The following is a 19,708-nucleotide window of genomic DNA, read 5'->3' as shown; positions in this document are numbered from 1 at the left end:
GAGAAAACAAGGTTAGCCAAAAAGCTTTTATCTGTGTGCCACACGTTTCATCTCCCTTAATAGGAAACCGCGGCAGCAGTGAAAAAGAAATGGGACACGTGAGACAGCAGATCAAGTGGCCTGAGATTAGTAACACCTCTAAACAGGACTCCTTGACCTGGACACCGTTCACGCAAGAATGGCTGTGATTTTATCACCTGGGATGTCATGGACAGCGCATTGAAGAGCGGCATGGTCTAGCATAAATTTAACTCTCTATGACAAAATGTAAGATGCCCTTTTGACCAATGAACTTTTGAATGAAAAAGACATTTATATGTTTTACGGTTAATGATTATGTTTAAAAAATCACATGAAACCTTTCAAGAACATGTCAAGGTTACATTTCACCCTCAAAGAATCAAAAGGATTTATTTATTTTTTTAATTATTTTAAATAAATTTATATATATATATATATATATATATATATATATGCTATACTTTGAATGCAATGTCACTACAGCATCTGTAAAATGAAAATCGTACATTTTAATATTCCCCATATTTTTCCATCACCACAGGAATGCTAGAAAACATTTACTCTTGTGTCTGTGATGAAACTGCTGTTACGTTGTTGCCGTTATGCAAGCCAGGAAAATTGCCTCTCAGATGGCAATCTGTTTCTAAAGAGGCAAGCTCGACTCGATACCTTGACGGGCATCAAAAGGAAGATGCCTCAGGTGGAATGTTACCTGCATAAAAGATTTCTTTCTGTAAACATGCACTTAGTGGTTCATGCATCGGTAATACAGACACTCCTGCTGCATATGCAAATTATTTCATCTTCAGTAATGAGCTGGAGAATGAGCGTTCAAAGCAATTACCAGGGATGCCGCCACACAAGAGAGTGTGACAAGAGAAACAAGAAGTGACAGAAGAGAAGTACATGGATGTCATGTTTCCTAATTTATTTGCGCTTTCAGAACTAGTATTCATAAGGCAACAAGAACGTCAACACCAAACACTTTTGTAGAAACTTAACTTTGCTTTGACTTCGATCATCAAGAAAATGTGTAATACCAAACCGGCATTGGTACAGTCATGTATCTATTGTAGCAGAAGATGGGTGTGTTGTTAACACCGATGCTCAAACGTTTAATATGTTTCCCAACATTACAGAGGCACAATTCAAAGTTCAAATGCAGCGTAAGCGATCTCACCAAAGCAACACGATAAACAGTAATAGCTCTAATTCATTAAACAACAACAACAACAACAACAACAAAACCTGACATGAAAAGAATAAATACTTTGGTGAGGGCACCAACTCACTGCTAAAGAGATTTTAACAAAGAACTAAAAGAATTGAACATGAAAAGTAATTTCATTTTAACACCAACTTCCTGTTTGATGCGAAACGTCTGGCGCGCAATGAGCGCTAAAACAATCCAGTCTCATAAATCAGTCCTTCCTCTCATAACACAACAGCTTGAAAGCATCATCAGAGGAATAATCACATTCTTGATGGAACATTTATCCCGTACAAGTCGTACTTGGGGAAAGGAATGACGCCCTGACTACCGTAGCTGTCTTTAACAAAACATCACGCTGTGTTCCTCGTAGGAACACGCAGACCTGGACCCCGGAAAACACGGCAACAGTTGGTAGAGGTTGTTTTTAGATCTCTTGGGTATGAACTGATGCAGAAACCCACATAGCAATTCCACATCTCCATGGAAACAGTGCCAGCTCATCCTCAAACCCTCCCCTTGTTCTCTTCTCCGTTCCTGCAGTCTCTTTAGCAGTGAGCGCACTGTTCCGATCTGCCCAGAGAGCCCTGCTGCATGGACGAAACCTTAGTGACATCGGTGGCCACCGTCGAAAGCGGGAAGCTCTCGTAGGTCTCCGGAACGCCCCAGCCGCAATGGCAGCGCTGGAGCGTCGCCTTCAGCTCCTTCTGGAAGTTGGTGTTGAGGAAGCCGTACACCACCGGGTTCACGCAGGTAGACGCCATGGCCATCAGGTGGCAGGCGGAGAAGATGACGTCATGCTGGCAAGAAGGAAGCACCTGGTGGTACCAGTCAAAGATGGTGTTGAACACATTGAGCGGGAGCCAGCAGAGAGCAAAAGCGACTACGATTAAGACCAACATGGCATTGATGCGTTGAGCGCCCCGTGCTTTTCTCTGCCGGGCCTCGGTGGCCTGCTCCACCATCTCCTTCCGTCTGCGCAGACGCAGGAATATGCGCAAGTAACAGACTAAAATGAGAAGCAGGGGCAGGCAGTATTGGAAAAGCAGAAGCGAGGTGGTGTACGCCAAACGGTTGCGTTCGGACGGCCAGAGCTCCATGCAAATGACGTGGTCGCTGAATGGGTTGAACGGCAGGCTGAGGTTCTGGAACGGGGCGTTAGTTAGGATATTAAAGGACAGGAAGGGTAGGGAAATGAAGCAGGCCACCATCCAGGTGACGGCCACGGCCAGGTACGAATGGCCTGCCGCGGGCGTCCAGCCGGTGGGGTGGATGATGAGTTGATGCCGCTCCAACGCGATGAGGACCAACGAGAAGATGGAGACTGTGACGGACATGCACTGCACAAACGGCGTGACCTTGCACAGCGTCTCACCCAAGATCCAGCGGTCCATGAGTGTGTAGATGACCGTCACGGGGAGGCACACCACGCACATGAGGATGTCGGAGCAGGAGAGGTTGGCGATGAGGATGTTGGTGACGTTTCTCATCTCTTTTTGTCTGGATATGATGAAGACCAGACAAGTGTTGCCCACCAAGCCCACCGCTATAACAGTGCTGTAGGCCACGATCAGAAGGGTTGTGCCACTCACAGAGGGAGGGCACACGTTGGAATCCACCCATGTTCTCTGGCCCAACACAGCTGAGGTGTTGCTGATGTTGTCTGAGGTTGGAGAGGGCTCCATAAGTTCCAAAGTTGAATGAGAAGCAGCTAGGCGTTCACAGAAGCGTCCACTCTTCAAACACCATAAGAAAGTCGACTCATTGTTGAGGTCCTTGCATTTATTCGCAGACGGCCAGTTGGTTGACCTGGAGGAAAAGGAGCATGTAAAGACCGTTAGCTGGCATTAAAATGGGCAATATGTTGAGAGAGATTTAATAGGAAAGGATTTAACTCAACAAGTGAATCTCTGGGAGAGGTTAAACCCCTTAATCCAACAGATGTTTGTGGTCTTGAAATCTGAGCAGACAGATCTTGTTTAAGGAGAATACACTGCAAATCTCTCTAAAGTATTTTCACCTTATCATTTCATAAATTAGTTTATGCATATGTCCACCAAAACATCTGATTCTTTCTGCTCTAATAATGGCATAAACTCAACTAATACTCTTTGCAAAAACTCCCTTGGGATGTTGACAGGTCATCCTGTCCGTTAAGCTGACAGATGGAGGTCTCTCTCATGAGTATTCTCTCTTTATCCCTTTTATCTCCAAGTTCTCTTTTCTTTGGCCTCAAATGGCTTTTATGTGATGAAGTGATAAAAATAATCATATCACAAACTACTGATTTAAAACCTGCCAATGTATCAGCACATTTTTACACAGTATTTGACCGGTTTACCTTGTCAACCTCAGTCAATCTGAAGGGATGGACATTGAGAACCTTATTGAATGAAATACTAGAACCAAATATTTTTGAGGCCACGCTATGCTACTGAATCTACCGTGCCATAGCCAAAGAAATGATGCTTTAGTTAGCAGTCTGAATTGAACATGAGACAGGAAAACTGGACACTGTCAAAGTGACATTCATAAAAAATACATCTTTCTATTGCATTGTCCTAGCTATTTGTGCATAACAAGAAATAGGAGAACATGTAAGATGCATCACAGATGCATCACAAGCTGTCTGTTACACTGCAATTCTACGGTGTATTTGCCGCTACTTCTGGGAAGCCATTGCTGTTAAAAAAAAAGAAAAACGGTCCATTGGAGTGAACGGAGTTGACGCAACTTTCTCTCTCTGGAGGAACATCGGAGAGGGAACGCCATTTCAGAGTGGAAGCAACTTTTTTAGATTTTGATTAAAGTTTACCACGACAAACTATTTTTTTCTGTGTATTAACTTGCACATGTTAATTGTTCACCACATCACTAGTAAATGTCCACTAAGAAAGTAGATAGTGTCTATATTAGATAGTACTTATATATGTTTGCATAGTGTGTATTAGGGATGCTTTCTCAAAAACAATTTTTAGATGAAATTGTAGAATTGTTTCCTTCCTTCGTTCTATTACTCCACATACTTGAATAAGCACTGCATATAAAGTGACTTCATTTGACTTCTGTAATGCATACAGATTGGTATCAATCGCATCAAATATTTTACTCTCGCAGTCACTTTAGCTAATTTATTCCCCGAGCCGGTCACTCTGAGTTTCACTTGGATTGAGTAAGTGTTGTAATTAAGCCGCGGCTAATATCCTCTCGCTCCTCCAAACCAACTGTCAAGAGTTTCACACCAGCTTATTACGTCATTCATCTCACATGGAGAGGGAAGCTGATTCAGGGAATGCCTTACTGAGATTATCTACTCCACAGTTTCAATCCTTCACAGCTCTAAAGAGCATAATTTATCACACATAATCTTTTAAAGAAGTGCTCTACAATTTGCATTTCACAAATGAAATACCAATGCTTAAGGCAGCAAAAGAGTATGTTGCTTTTGGCAAAACAAGACCAGAGGGATCTCAATGCAGTAGCTCAGCCGTTGCCTGAGTGGTTTCTAGGGTGTTTCTACGTGGCTGCTAGATGTTTTGGGTGATTTCCAGGGCACTGCTATGCAAAGTGTTCTGAGTGGTTACTAGGGTGTAGATATGTGGTTGCTAGGACATTGTTATGAAGCAGCTTAAGTGGTTAGTAGGCCATTGCAGACATTTTGGGTGGTTGCCAGATGTTTAATAGAGTGTTCTGAGTGGTTTCTAGGGTGTGGCTTTGTGGCAGGTAGACATTTTAGGTGGTGTCAAGTAGGGTTGGGAATCGAAAATCAATACTGAAGGTCATACTTGTAAGGTCATACAGATACTTGTTATAAAATAAAAAATTAAATTCCTCTTATCGATTCCTTTGTGTGCATTCAAATGACTTTAAACCATTCAAGCGCAAGAAGACTTGCGTTCTGTTTTCTGTCTTGCGCACACATAAAAAAAATGTGAAGGCAGCCTCTCATATTGAATAGTTCCCGATACTATACTGAGTCCATAGGCAAAAATTCCTTGTGTAAGTCTTATTTATTAGCCTGTTGATTTTTGTTCATGGTATTCAGCTAAAATGAAATGTTTTGCAATAAGACTTAGAATAAATGTGAATGACCATATAGGAATCAATAAGAATCGGAATTGTTAAAATTAAAGCGATACCCAACCCTAGTTACAAGGCAGTCCAGGTGTTCTGAGTGGTTGCTAGGGTGTTGCCATGTGGCTGCTAGACATTTTGGGTGGTTGCCCGGGTACTGTTATCAGTGGCCAAAGTGTTCTAAATGGTTGCTAGGGTGTTGCTATGTGGCTTCTAGACATTTTGGGTGCTTGCCAGGTGATTACTAGAGTGTTCTGCAAGGTTGACAGGGCATTTCTATGTGGTTGCTAAACTGTTCTAAGTGGTTGCTAGGTTGTCAGTCTAAATAGTCTATTCTGTTCCCTATATGTTAGATCTCTCTAAACATGGGTTGAAACAACCCAGCATTTTTAAAAGCACTACATTCTAAGATAGAGGTCAGATATGAGAATATGATATACTGATATGTGATATCTTTGATAGATGTGTCCTTCACAGGATACAAAATATCGTATTACCACAACGCTGACATGCTGTCTCTCTGAAATATATTGGCATATATCACAGGCAGCAGCATCGGAGGTTTGTGTGTGTGGAGAGAATGACTCAAGAATTTAAGGGAGTGTGTGAAATTATATAAGGCAGAACTAAATTAATCATCTAATTTTCATATCACACAGACAAGTCTGTGCGACATGCTTTCATAACCGCTCACAGAGATTCACTAGTTGTGCAAATCAAATGCATTGTCGTTTGGGATAAAAAAAGAAATGAATACACCAAAAAGACAAAAATGAAAAGTATTTTTAGCAGGCATCTAAATCAAGCTGAGGTACATAATAAAAATCAAAAAGGACACTTAAGGGAATTATTCACCCAAATATGAAGATTTTGTCATTATTTATTCACTCTCATGTCATTTCCAAACCGGTATGACTTTTTTTTTTGAAGCGGAATTTTATTATATTATATATATTATATATATATATATATATATATATATATATATAAATAAAATAATTATAGCAGAATGTCCAAGCTGGTCCATACAATGAACGTAAATGGTGACCACCACTGCTAAACAAAAAGACCTGAATTATCTCATAAAAGTCATTTGAAATACTATTATAGTGATGTATATTTTTTTTAATAATATATATATTGCCTTGATAGCCCCTGCCCATCCACTTTCACTGAAAGGCAACAAAATCTCCTTTTGTGTTCTAAGAAAAAAAGCCCAACAACACGAGAAAATGATGACAAAATGTTCATTTTTGTGTGAACTGTCCCTTTAACTAAAGCTTATGTAAAACTCTTCTCACAGGAAGCCAAAACACAACAGGACATTTATCACTATTTGTGAGCTGCTGACTGTCTACAAGGTCAGATAGATTCAGTCAGAAAACAAAACAGTGAATTTAGCCAACCTGCTTTCTGCTTCCATTAACCTTGAAGAGGTTTGACAGATGCTCTAATACAGGGGCGCCCAATCCTGTTCCTGGAGACCTTACTGCAAAGATCATCTCCAACCCTGATCAAACACAATTGAACCAGCTAATTAAGACACTTGATAATTAGGCAAGGCAAGGCAAGTTTATTTATATAGCACATTTCATACACAATGGCAATTCAAAGTGCTTTACATAGAAGAAATTAAAATAATAAAAAGAAATAAGAATAATTAAAACAGTTTAGAAGTGGCATTCATTCAGTAAATGCATAGCTAAACAGATGTGTTTTGAGTCTGGATTTGAAAGTGACTACTGTAGGAGCACATCTGATCTCTTCTGGAAGCTGGTTCCAGCTGCGGCTGGCATAATAGCTAAAAGCCGACTCGCCATGCTTAGAGTGAACCCTTGGTATTTCTAGCTGATATGATCCTAATGATCTGAGTGATCTGTTGGGTTTATATTCAGTGAGCAAACCTAAATCTAACTGGGAGCCAGTGTAAAGACCTGAGGACTGGTGTGATATGTTCATATTTTCTGGTTCTGCTCAGAATCCTGGCAGCAGCGTTCTGTATGAGCTGCAACTGTCTTATGGTCTTTTTGGGAAGGCCAGTGAGGAGTCCATTACAATAATCCACCCTGCTGGTGATGAAAGCATGCACAAGTTTCTCTAAGTCTTGTCTGGAAACAAAGCATCTAATTCTTGCAATATTTTTCAGATGATAGTATGCTGATTTAGTTATTGCTTTAACATGACTACTGAAGCTAAGTTCTGACTCTAGTGTCACACCAAGATTCCGGACTTGATTTTTAGTTGTTTGACCCCTAGAGTGAAGGTATGCGTTCACCTTGAGAACTTCATCTTTGTTTCCAAATGCAATGACTTCAGTTTTGTCTTTGTTTAACTGAAGAAAGTTTTGACACATCCAACTGTTGACTTCATCAATGCATTGGCACAGGGAGTCAATGGGGCTGTAATCGTAAGGCGATAGGGCTAAGTAGAGCTGTGTGTCGTCTGCATAGCTGTGGTAAGCAATTTGGTTCTTTCTCATTATTTGGCTCATTGGGAGCATATACAGGTTGAAGAGGAGTGGCGCAAGAATTGAGCCTTGAGGGACTCCGCATGTCATGGATGTCCACTCAGACTTATGGTCTCCTATACTCACATAATAACCTCTCCCATCTAAGTATGACCTGAACCATTTTAGGACTATCCCAGAAAGCCCCACCCAGTTTTCCAGCCTGTCAAGAAGTATGTTATGATCGACAGTGTCAAATGCAGCACTGAGGTCGAGTAGTACCAGTACTGATAATTTGCCTGAATCAGTATTTAAGCGAATATCGTTTATTATCTTTATGAGCGCTGTCTCTGTGCTGTGGTGCGGTCGGAGACCAGATTGAAAATTGTCAAAGTATCCATTCGAGCATAAGAATTTGTTCAGCTGATTGAAAACAACTTTTTCAATGATCTTGCCTATGAAAGGAAGATTTTAGATCGGTCTATAATTGCTTAATATGGTCTAAACTGTTTAACACACTTTTGAAAAAGGATGTGGGAAGTGTGTCAATAGCGCATGTTGATATTTTAAGGTGCTGTACGGTTTCTTCCAAAATTTTGCCATCAATTTCTTTGAAATCAGACATAGTAACTACTTTCTCAGGTGGTCTGATCTGTCTGACCCCAGGGTAACTCAAGGATGTGCTGATCACCTTTCTGATTTTCTCAGAGAAGAAAGAAGCAAACTCACTGCACTTGTTGTCTGAGAGCATTTCACTGGGAATCTGGCATGGGGGGTTTGTCAGTCTCTCTACAGTAGCAAAAAGAGTGCGTGTGTTGTTTAAATTACTGTTTATAATATTTGAGAAGAAAGTCTGTCTAGCTTTGCCTAGTTCCATATTCAAAGCATGAAGGCTGTCTTTGTAGATGTTATAATGGACTACAAGTTTTGTCTTCCACCACATGCGCTCTGCTTTTCTGCATTGTCTTTTCATAATTTGCACTGCCGTTGGCTTTACAGACAGGCTTGTTGGATCAGGGTTAGAACTGAACTCTGCAGGTAGGCAGATCTCCAGGAACAGGTCAGGATTGACCCTAGTAGTTTATTCGATCTTTCCTCATGATTTGGATCCTGTCATTTTCACTGTAGCTGCACGTTTCTTGTCATTCACTTGAATCTGGGAGGTTAAAATGCTTCACATGATCTCAAGCGCATTAAGAAAAAGAATTATAAAAGCCCCCCCATGTGGTGTGTCCTGGCGCCGGGACTGCTTGAAGAGCAGCTAATAAGCTAATGACAACTATCAAAGTCAGACAACAAGCATTACCTTTACTATACCATTACCAACTCAGTGGAACATCAATGTTTTTTCTGGCAACCTTTTTATTGCTACTTTATTGCGCTCTCGGTATTAGAAAGATATTTGAATCATATTAGCATCTGTGAGTCACTTGGGAAATTGACAGCTTCATAATGACCTTGAGTTATGCCAGGCTAATCACAACCTCTGATTAAACAGACTATTGATGGAACTGTCGAATCAACGAATTATAACGGGAGTGATCAAACCTAATCAAGCCATTCCTTAAAATAATTGTCTTGCTGAAGTGTGTAATTTTTTTCTCAGATAAAATACTTTCTCCTATTTAATATTTGATGTAAAGATTAATCTTTACTCACCCTTATGTTGTTATAAACCTGTTTTTATTTTTTATTTTATTTTTTACGATGTCAGTGGTGTCAAATGACTTTGAAAATATCTTCTTTTGTGTTTCATAGAAGAAGGTTTGGAATGACACGGCAACTGTAAGTAAACCATTTAGGTTGATTTGCTCAAATAGCATATAAAAACATTTTTGTTTGAAGACAGCTACAGCTACTAGTGCTTTTCTAAATCATCTGACCATTTGTTTTGACCATGTTCACCTGATGGATAATAATATAAATGAAGAAAACTAATTTGCATTCAAGGAGAGACCATAGTTATATCTAAAGACATCTAGACATCTTTTTTTTCAACTCTAATTTTTTTAAAAATCTTTAAAAATAAAAAATGATATAATGTAGCTGTCAAGGATGGAATCACATCTTGATTGAGAATTGTATCCCTGAGCTATTCTGACAATACAAACACATTTCCACTCATTATGTTCTTTACACAGATGGCAATTACACATTTCAACAACCTTGGATAGCAGGACATTATCTCTCTCTCTTTCTTTGACATGAGCTCTCTCGACCTTCAGCAAAAGGACAATGACATGTGGCACATGGCAGCTGAACAACAGTGTTATTGATGCGGGTTCATGGCCACAGAAGCCCTCTGATTTAAGAGGAAATGCCTGGCTCTCTGCTGTAGTGGATTCACATCAGTTCTGAGGAATACATGAGTTTCCATAAATATATGTCTCCCTATAGGATGCTGGAAGGGCAATTCACTACATAGGACGCACACTGAAGGTAATAACACTGCTGAAATACCACAAAGTGGCCCAAGGCGATGTGGTTTAAATCCATCTGGGCAGGCCAACTACACAGAGACAAGTCAATTTATCGGAAAATCAGGGTTGAAGAACAGCTGCTCTAGCGTAGTCTATTATTTGGGAGGACATGAATAGCAGGAAATAAATAATAAAGCTATGTGGGGGAAAGGGTATTAAAATACCTTAAAAGGAGCCGTTTCAGAAATAAAGAATAAAGCTATGTGGGGGAAAAAGGTATTAAAATACCTTAAAAGGAGCCGTTTCTGTTCAACCAAAAATTAAAATGCTGTAATTTACTCAGCCTTAAACCTGGTCACTATTCTCTTTCAACAGATCCCTAAAATCTGTGTATATATGCATATTATGTACATACATACACACACACACTACCATTAAAAAGTTTTGGATTGGTCATTTTTTTTAAAGTTAATTCAGCAAGGAAGAATACATTAAATTGAACAAAAGTGACAGTAAAAATAAAAATATATTTTTTAATAAATGGCGTTCTTTTGAACTTTAGGAATCAAGGAATCCTGAAAAAAGACGCATCACTGTTTCCACAAAAATATTAAGCAGCACAAGTGTTTTCAACATTGATAATAATAATAAATGTTTCTTGAACAGCAAATCAGCATATTAGAATGATTTCTGAAGGATCATGTGACACTGAAGACTGGAGTAATGATGCTGAAAATCCAGCTTTGCATCACTAAATAACATTTGAAAATATATTCAAACGGGGAACGGTTCTTTTAAATTGTGAAATAATATTTGATATTGTGAATTTATATTTCACAATATTACTGTACTGTATTTTTGATCAAATAAAGACTTCTTTCAAAAACATGAAAAAAAATACTATGTAAGTCTATGTGTGCAACCCCTTCAAGCCGTGAATTATTCACGATACAGCACAGCCTCAAGTAACGTTACCTTATTGCTTTTATAAAACGGCTACCACACAATACACATATTAAAGCCGAAAAATGTGTTTCTATGCAACTTTTATTAAGTAAAATCACTAAAAGCCTTCCGCTGAAAAAAAAAAAAAAAAGTTCCTGACCGTATAACAGCAACAGAGGTTACATACATTATTTCGCCAATAGATGGAGACAACGACTGTCTTAATGAGAGAGTCAGTCAGTAGAGAAGACTTTTACATTGAAAGGACTCAAACTTGTGATCACGGAGAAGACGCAACTGATACGATATTGCAGCGGACATTCAAACGGATTTTTTTTATTATGAATATAGGACTGACCTGAAGGAAAATGCTATGTCTACTGTAAATGCAGGTACACTCGCTTACTCGATCTCTCACAATACCAAAGAGTATATAAGTAGCCTACTTCTATACTCTTTGACAATACTCTACTATAGCTTCAATGAACAATATCAATGAGATCAAACATGTGTTTAAGTTACTAAGAGTGGTTGCTAGGTGTTGTGTAGTGATACATAGAACCTGGGTGAAGCGGTTATAGCCGTGTTTTATCGTGAATAAAACACTATTAACCAATCAGAATCAAGGATTGCAACTAACCGTTTTAAAAATACATAAATATTCCATTACGTATGAAAAAGAGCAGCATCCATATTCATTCACAGATAAAGGTTTTAATCAACATGACTTTGATTTTTGACTGAACCTTTACATTTTAAGATGCATCTTAGCTGTGTATCTTTCACCAAAGACAAGCGTAAATACAAGCTTTTCTTTTAAAATGTCAGATTTTGGGCCACGGGGCTGTAGTAAAAACTCAGGTCACACATCATCTCAAACTTCACCCCATCCAGTAATTGCTGCAGGGTGAATCTCCTGGTGTCACCTTGGTTCTTGGAAAACGGGTGTTGAAAATGCACCGGGGCACGGCTAAAGCATAACACAAGCGTCCTATAAGAATATAGCTTTTTTAGACACTTCATCTTCATTCGACTGATGATGTTTGACAATCCATCAAAATCTATTACATCCATCACTGACCTTTGATGTTTTCATCAGCACCTTTTAAGGATGGGAAAGTTTCCCCTCACTAGCTTATGTGGTTTCACATCCAACAGACATGTATCATCTCTGTTCATTATGAAATCCCTCAACACAGCACATGTAAAGACTTTTTTTTTTTTTTTTTCAACCTTGAACCTCTTGGTCCTCTGCAGAAAAATATGAAAGGTATGACTAATCAATGGTCTACAATATATAGAAATACACCCTGTACATTGCCCCGGTTCTCAACTTGTTTTGCTGCAGGATGCAGATTTTATATTGAACATCAAGTATGAACCAAACCAACCCAAAATCACCTCTTAGGGTGTGTTCACAATTGTAGTTCAGTTCGCTTGGTTCATTTGTTCCAGATTTAAAAAGAAAAAAAAAACATTTAATGATGGTCCGCTTAGCATTCACATTGGCATTTTAACACCTGCCTAAAAATACCAAATATAAAGGCATAGGGATATGTTCACAACCTGGTTGTTCAGCCTTTATTAAAGGGATGGTTCGGAGTAAAATCAACCTAGGGTCCTTTGCACCTTTTTTTCCCTTGGTCGAACATTATTAAAGTTAGAGTTTATTTAGAGATATCAGCCGAATGGCTTAGTGCAGGCGCTAATGGGTCCAAGGTTGTATATCATAAATTACCCCACTAATAATGCCCAGAATGGTACCCAACCTCTACAGTAGTACAAATAGGTTCTGTACTCATAAAACGAGACATTGGAAAGTTTGTAAGTACATCAGGAGTTTATTTAAATAACACTTGCCTGATGGCTAATGCTACCGCTAACCTGGACGTCGAGGTCACTTCCGTGATTTGGGAAAAGCCCGTAAAAGTCCTGGCAGAAAGCGATGCATAAGGTTAGTGGGGTAATTTACGAGATACAACATTGGACCCATTAGCGCCTGCACTAAGCCATTCGGCTGATATCTCTAAATAAGCTCTAAATTTAATAATGTTCGACCAAGGGAAAAAAAGCTTCTGGGGGGTGTTTGGCTCGAGGTCATGGTGCAAAGGACCCTAGGTTGATTTTACTTCAAACCATCCCTTTAAGTATATTTCACAACTGAACTTACCGAACATCCAAAACAATGCTTTGTTCTGGGCTAAATGCGCTCAATGTATGTGCGTAGCCTACATATGATGGTATTTTGGCCAGCTGAGAACTCGTGAAGAGCTTATAAAATGTGTAAAGGAGTTAAAACAGCGGCAGGAATCCCTCCGTCACACAAACGAAGATCAGCTGTGCAAGAAGCGGTTCTGACAACCTGTGATGAGCAACATCGCAAATATGATGAGAAAAAACAGGTATGCTTGAGCATTCTGTCCATTTCTGTCGTATCTCGTGACATCATGTCCTGTTTTTGGTTCAACATGTCTGTGGTCCACGTTGCGTTCATATTATCATTCAAACCACAACAGAGTTTGTTTGGAAGCGGATCGAGACCCATCTTTTCAGCGATCTCGCGTTCACCAGGGTTCGGACGGCAGCATTCACGCTTATTCAAATGAACCGCACTAACACCACCAGGATTCGCTTCAATCAAACCAAACATGCCAAGTGTGAACACACCCTTACACCACATTGTGATATAGTCTACTGTATTTTCTTTTATCTTTTGAAGTTTTGTTCATAATTCTTATAACTCAAACCTAATTTATCTGACGTCAACCAATTTACATAAATGTGAGCCTTCGATGTCAAGAGCAAAAGATATTTGCTGCATTTCTTCTCCCTTTTAAAGTTGACATGTCTATTTATATTGCTACCCCAACTAAACATGATTACATGGTTAGATGCATTTTATTTATTTTCCCCCTATTTCTTTGAATATTAACCCACCAGTTGAGGTTTCCTTTTTAAGCTACATAAACTAAAACTGCTATGGCCATCTGTTATTGTTTCTTAATTCTTTCTGTGCAGATTTTTATTTAAAAAGAGATTAAAATGATGTCCTGCCATTACTATTCTTCCATCTTGTGCATGTAATCTTCTACGAAATGCAGTTTAATGTGAAGTGTTGCTAATATGCAATAACATTGAAGATTACAAGCACAACCCCTTGAATTCCGGATAATGCGAGGGGAGGTGCCGTCCGAAAACTAATCTTATGATGACTTGGATGACAACTGCCCCACACCATGTCTTGACTGAAGGGTCTGTCTGAATCGTGATACGGTCATGAGAATATCTCCAGGAATGGTCTATTTTAAGAGGAAAGGACAGTGTAATAACCATTAGCTTGAGATCCTTTCACACCTGTCGATCAAATTGCAGCGAGAGAGACACCATGATAAACACTCCACAAGGGCTGGAAGGATTCTTAATCTATATAAAGTGCAATAACATACCTCTCATAATCTTTTGTCTCTCAAGCTGCATTACCGAACAATCCCTGTGTCTAGTCTTGGCCAAAAAAAAAAAACAACACTCATTATTTTCTGAGATTATATTTTTAATGCACCCTGACAAGCACAAGCCAAATATTATATTTTAAATCCCACTTGTGGAAATCTCTAGAGCGGTTGTGGTTAATCGTTCCCAGAATTACTATTTGCTCCGACTGTTTCCTCATCACGTTCAGCTGTCAACTACTAGATCATTCTATCAAGTCTCATATTCCAACTTGGTGGAAAAGGTGAAAATGCTCTCACCTCCTTTCACTTATAATTTCCATCAACAGATATCAACATTTCACATAATGCTTCCTGAATTGAGATTAGAGATCAGATACTTGAGCAAATTGCTCACTATTGTTGGACACACATTTTTTATGACTTTTTCTGTCATTTTAATGAAGTTTCTTTAAAATACCTCAAGGATCATTTAGCGTTTCTGATAAATTCATGGCTTATTTTTATCTAAAAGTCAATAAACACACATTTCATATCACATGCCAAGATTCAGATGATAAAATCAGTTGCATAACTCAACACAGAAATGCTAGGAATCATTAAAATTCTAGACGCTTTTAAACTGTGTTCATGTCGCAAATCTGCTCAGATGTTCACACATCATGCATACAACTGAGTTTATGTTATTTCTAAATCTCTACAGAACGATATATTCACGATATAAGCAATCTTACCAGTCCAGCTGTATTTTCTCCTGCGCTGATACCGACAGTGCGGCGGAGAGCCCGAACTCGACTGACGGAGGAGGAGGAGGAGGAGGAGGAGGAGGAAGATGCTGAAACTCAGTGTAACAGCATCAGCATCTGTCTGATTCTCTCAACGAGACTTCATGCGTACAGATGGGCAGAGTGTCGAGATGAAATGCTGAGAAACTTTGCGTGGACGTGAATTTGGTGTCATCCCCCTCTCGCGAGCACCTCATCACTCGATTGGTTGTTGTTTGGAGCTCTCGGTAAACAGACTTTGTCGCGCTGAATGCTGTGAGAAAGGTTAATTAATAAGATGGTTAATTAAGGCTAACTGATGATAGGTCATTGCTGTAATGCCACTGTGTTGTTAGGCTATAGTTATTGACTGAAAATAGATGTCTCGTCATTTAAATGACGTTTTAAAACATCGATATTGTAGGTGGGTGAACTTTAGCCTACATTAAGAACAATAGTGTCATTAAAACCAAATAAAAATCTCAAATGGTGTAACTACCAAATATATAGGCTATTTATCTTGCACGTCGAATACACAGGCTGTAACGCAATATTTTTTCCAAAAAGCGTTAGAAGAGAACGCTAGAGCAATATAAAGATGTTTTCTCAGGGTTAGCCTATTCCGTTGACCTGAAGAAAACGCGCCTTTAAATATCAAATGTAGCCTAAGTTAAAAAAAAAAAAAGTTAATTAAGTTTACGTTAAATTTAATAACTAATTAATAACTTCACTCACAGTCACAACGATCCACGACGACTCTGTTTTCGACTTTCTTCCCATGACAACAATGGCTTCCTGCCTGCGTAGTTACACCCTATAGCACCTTGGTTACGCCCAACTGGTTTTTATTTAATTGACAAACGTTTTCAGATCATTTTGTTTTTAATCTACTTAAGCTATTTTTATTTTATTTAAGTATTTAAACGCATGCCACTTAGTCCTTTTTGACTTCAAGCCCCACAAAAAATGTCATATAGCCTAGGCTACATGTAAAATCTTAGTAGAGGTGTGCTCATGTTTGTATATTTTGCATTTTTTTTATGTATTTCTTTTAATAACTTAACAGGCCTAGAACAAAATGCATTAATCAGTGTCAGCATGGGCCTCTCAGTTATAAATTATGCATGTCTATAATTATTGTAGAAAAATGGGGGGGTCACTTTGAATTATACATGTCACACCGCAGAATGCTTTCAGAATTGCATGAAATTATACAAAATTAAATTAAACCAACAAAAGTCGTTTTAATAGTTAGATCATATATATATATATATATATATATATATAAAAGCTCAACATGACAGCATCTGCATTTTTACCTTTTACAGTGCACATTGATTGTAGATTGAAACAGAAATATTATTCTGTACTTCTCCGACAAGAGGTTATATAAAATATTCTTTAAGGTTATTTTCCAGTTATGATTTATCTAAAATCCCATTTATTCAACAACATTATATCTCATTCTACTGCAGCATTAAGAAAATTTTGAGAAAAGAGAGTGAGGAGAAAAGTATTTATAGTTCACTTAATATTCAGTGAGAATGTCGTTCACACAAGCTATTCAGCAGCTGAAACTAACACAAAATATATCCTTCAGAGATTAGATAGTCAAACAGATGTACAATGCAGAGTAGCTTATTACTTTTTCCTGACGTTTTGTTCCTTGACCCAATTAAGGGTCAAAATTAATTACTCAGGCTCCATTTAAACATGACAGTATGATTTAAGAACAAATGAAATCCAAGAAATCTCCACTGGGGTGTATTGTTGAGTAATTTGTGAATAATGAGTTTTCAGGCCCTGGGAAAAGGATTTCAGACAGAAGATAATAAAAGGAGCAGAGCATGCAAGACAAAGAAGGCAGGCCGGAGAAGAAACTGTCATTACAAATATCGCTCTTTCATCTCAGGAAAAATAGAAAATAAACCGCAACGAGCAGGCCGTCTGCTGCCTAACCGAATGTTTGATTAGATGTGCGGTGGGAGTTTGAGTTACTTCGGTGGCAGGTGTGGCGTAGTCGATGATGGCTAGACCTCGACGTGTGAACCGAGCATGGAAAATATTAAGCTCACTTCGCTGATTCTTGCCTATGATTTACTAAACAGATGCTATTTTTGGCTTAGCCTATTTGTGATGTAAAGCAGATCTTGCTGGGAGACAAAACTTGGTTTTTGGTCTTTTAAGATACTAAACCCATGCTATTGAAATGCAAATGAGCTTCTCAGTACCACTTTCAGAAGTACTTCAGGAGCCAAAGGCTATGAAGTGCAGATCTTGAGTCTGCAGAAGAAAAGCAGGTGATGCTGCTGTTTTGAGCAAAGGATGTTCAAAGTGTTGCTTTCTTTTCTTCTTTAAAAGGGAATATTTACTTTAGTCAAGTAAGTCAGCTTTTTTTAATATAGCGCTTTTAACAATACCGGTTGTTCAAAGCAGTTTTTGTTTTGATAAACACAAAAATAATTCAATTCAGTTCAGTCTTCAGTTCAGTAACTGTGGAAAGTTCATCATCATGAAATTAGTTTAATTCAGCTATAAGCTGAAGATAATAGTGTCATTATTCACTTTGAGTCAATTCATTGTTGATTCAGTTCAGTTCAACTGAATCAGTCTTGCAAAATCCGTCAATTATTAAACAAAGTCGATTCAGCGATAAAGCAGTTCTACAGAAAACAGTGTCATTATTTAGCTAAATTCAGTTTATGTTTTGGTCTCGTCCAATAGTGTCAGTGCAGACAAATTAATGAATATATAGTAGACTAAATGTCTCAGAGTAGTTTATTTTTCAGATGACGGCAATTTTGGCAAAGTTGTAATTTCGGCCAAATACGTGGTGTCTGCTTAACCGAATACATGAAGTTAAACCATATAATCAAACCTATGACTTAAAGAAATGTGTCTTTCAGTTCAAGTTTTCACAATGCATATTTTTTTAAAGCAGCTTTACAGAAAATGCTTGTTTTATTGTTATAATTTAAACATTCTGTTATCAGCCAGAGATGAGTATAATGTCCATATGGCTGTAATACACAGCTATAATTTAATTATACTTTATTAATTATACATGACAACTGAGAAAAGAAAGCATTTGTGTAACTGAACTTAATGAGTTAATGAGATACAGCTCTGCATGACAATTAGCCCCGGTTCTGTACAATTAATAACAGGAAGAATAATAAAGGCAAAATATGTTGGTCAACTCATATTTATTAGCCTCATTTGGAGAGTTGTTATGTGACTTAGTTTTGGATTTAAAGGGATACTTCACCGATTAGCATTAAGCTTTGTATCAGTAGAAACCCGGTAGTATTTTCGAATGACCGTGCTTCCCTCCCTCATGTCCCCCTGAGACGAGATATTTTTGTGGCCCTGTCCCAAATGGCACCCTATGCACTCGCAGTCTTCCTCTGAGTCCGCACTTTTGTGACGTAACGCCGCTTTGACTGTCAGGAAGAAGTCTGCTACGGAGCTCGCATCAGTGCAGGCTCGGCAAAAGTGCGCATCGAGGGCGCAAATAGACCACATAGGCTCGCGAGCATCCTTCTGAGGCCTAAAATGACAAATGGGACACCCTACGGTCTCACGGACTTAACGGACATGCGCACGCGGCAGCCATTGTAAGTCCACAAGACCGAAAGTGCATATGAAGTGTGCCATTTGGGACAGGGCCTGCATAGAGTGTTTGCACCTACGTCACGGTTCGGTCAGTTACCCGGATGCACGGCCATATTGGAGATACTCGGATGTAAACAACAGCATGGATTGCACTGTTTATGTACTACTGAACACATTGTTACACTAATTTATGATATCTAAACCACGGAAAAAACACATGGAAGCTGCTAAATCATATAGAGAAGAACTTAGTAAGCAGGAAAGAGCGCAAAATTTTGACAAACTAAAGTTAATATGTGGTAAAGATCCGAACAAGCTAGCTTCTTAGTCATGGACTGACGACCCGACAATTCTTCCTTCTATTTCTTATCCGACATAGGCTACGTTCAGACTGTCAGTCCAAATCCGATTTTTGTTCATATCCGATTGAAATCTGATCAGAATTAGCTAACGTGAACAGCAAAAAAAGCTACATCCATATGTGGTGAAAAAAGCTGTGCATACCAGCCTCCTACAGTTCTGCAGGAGGCTCAAGACGCAGTAGTCCAGCGCGGCGGCTACACATTTCCATGTTGTAAAATTTAAATAAGACAACATCTCAATTGCAAATGCAAACCCCTCCATCAACGCAACGTCATTGCCATAGAAACCAATGTAGATATTCCGGAAAACGAAAGAGCTGCATGGACTCACAAATCGATCTGAACAGTTGCGATACACAGTGTGGACATCATTTTAGATCAGATTCCAATCGGATACAAAAA

At 38.8% G+C, this 19,708-nt stretch overlaps 1 protein-coding gene across 2 annotated transcripts; it reads right to left on the bottom strand.

Moving 5' to 3' along the window:
- Positions 1–929: 929 nt before the first annotated feature.
- Positions 930–15,495, bottom strand: npy8ar (neuropeptide Y receptor Y8a). Of its 2 annotated transcripts, XM_084103738.1 has the most exons (3): positions 15,300–15,462; positions 6,712–6,815; positions 930–3,040 (listed from the first exon to the last, which is right to left on the bottom strand). In XM_084103738.1, exons 2-3 carry the CDS (start codon positions 6,726–6,728, stop codon positions 1,780–1,782), a joined length of 1,278 nt encoding a protein of 425 aa, XP_083959864.1. In that variant the 5' UTR covers positions 6,729–6,815; positions 15,300–15,462; the 3' UTR covers positions 930–1,779. The 2 variants fall into 2 exon arrangements, with proteins under 2 accessions (XP_083959864.1, XP_083959865.1); XM_084103739.1 differs by lacking the exon at positions 6,712–6,815 and having other exon boundaries at positions 15,300–15,495.
- Between the last annotated feature and the right edge of the window lie 4,213 nt (positions 15,496–19,708).

Source organism: Abramis brama (genome assembly GCF_963993115.1).
Source record: "Abramis brama genome assembly, chromosome: 25".
In the NCBI taxonomy this organism is placed as follows: Eukaryota; Metazoa; Chordata; class Actinopteri; order Cypriniformes; family Leuciscidae; genus Abramis; species Abramis brama.
This window is presented reverse-complemented; position numbering and strand designations above follow the sequence as displayed.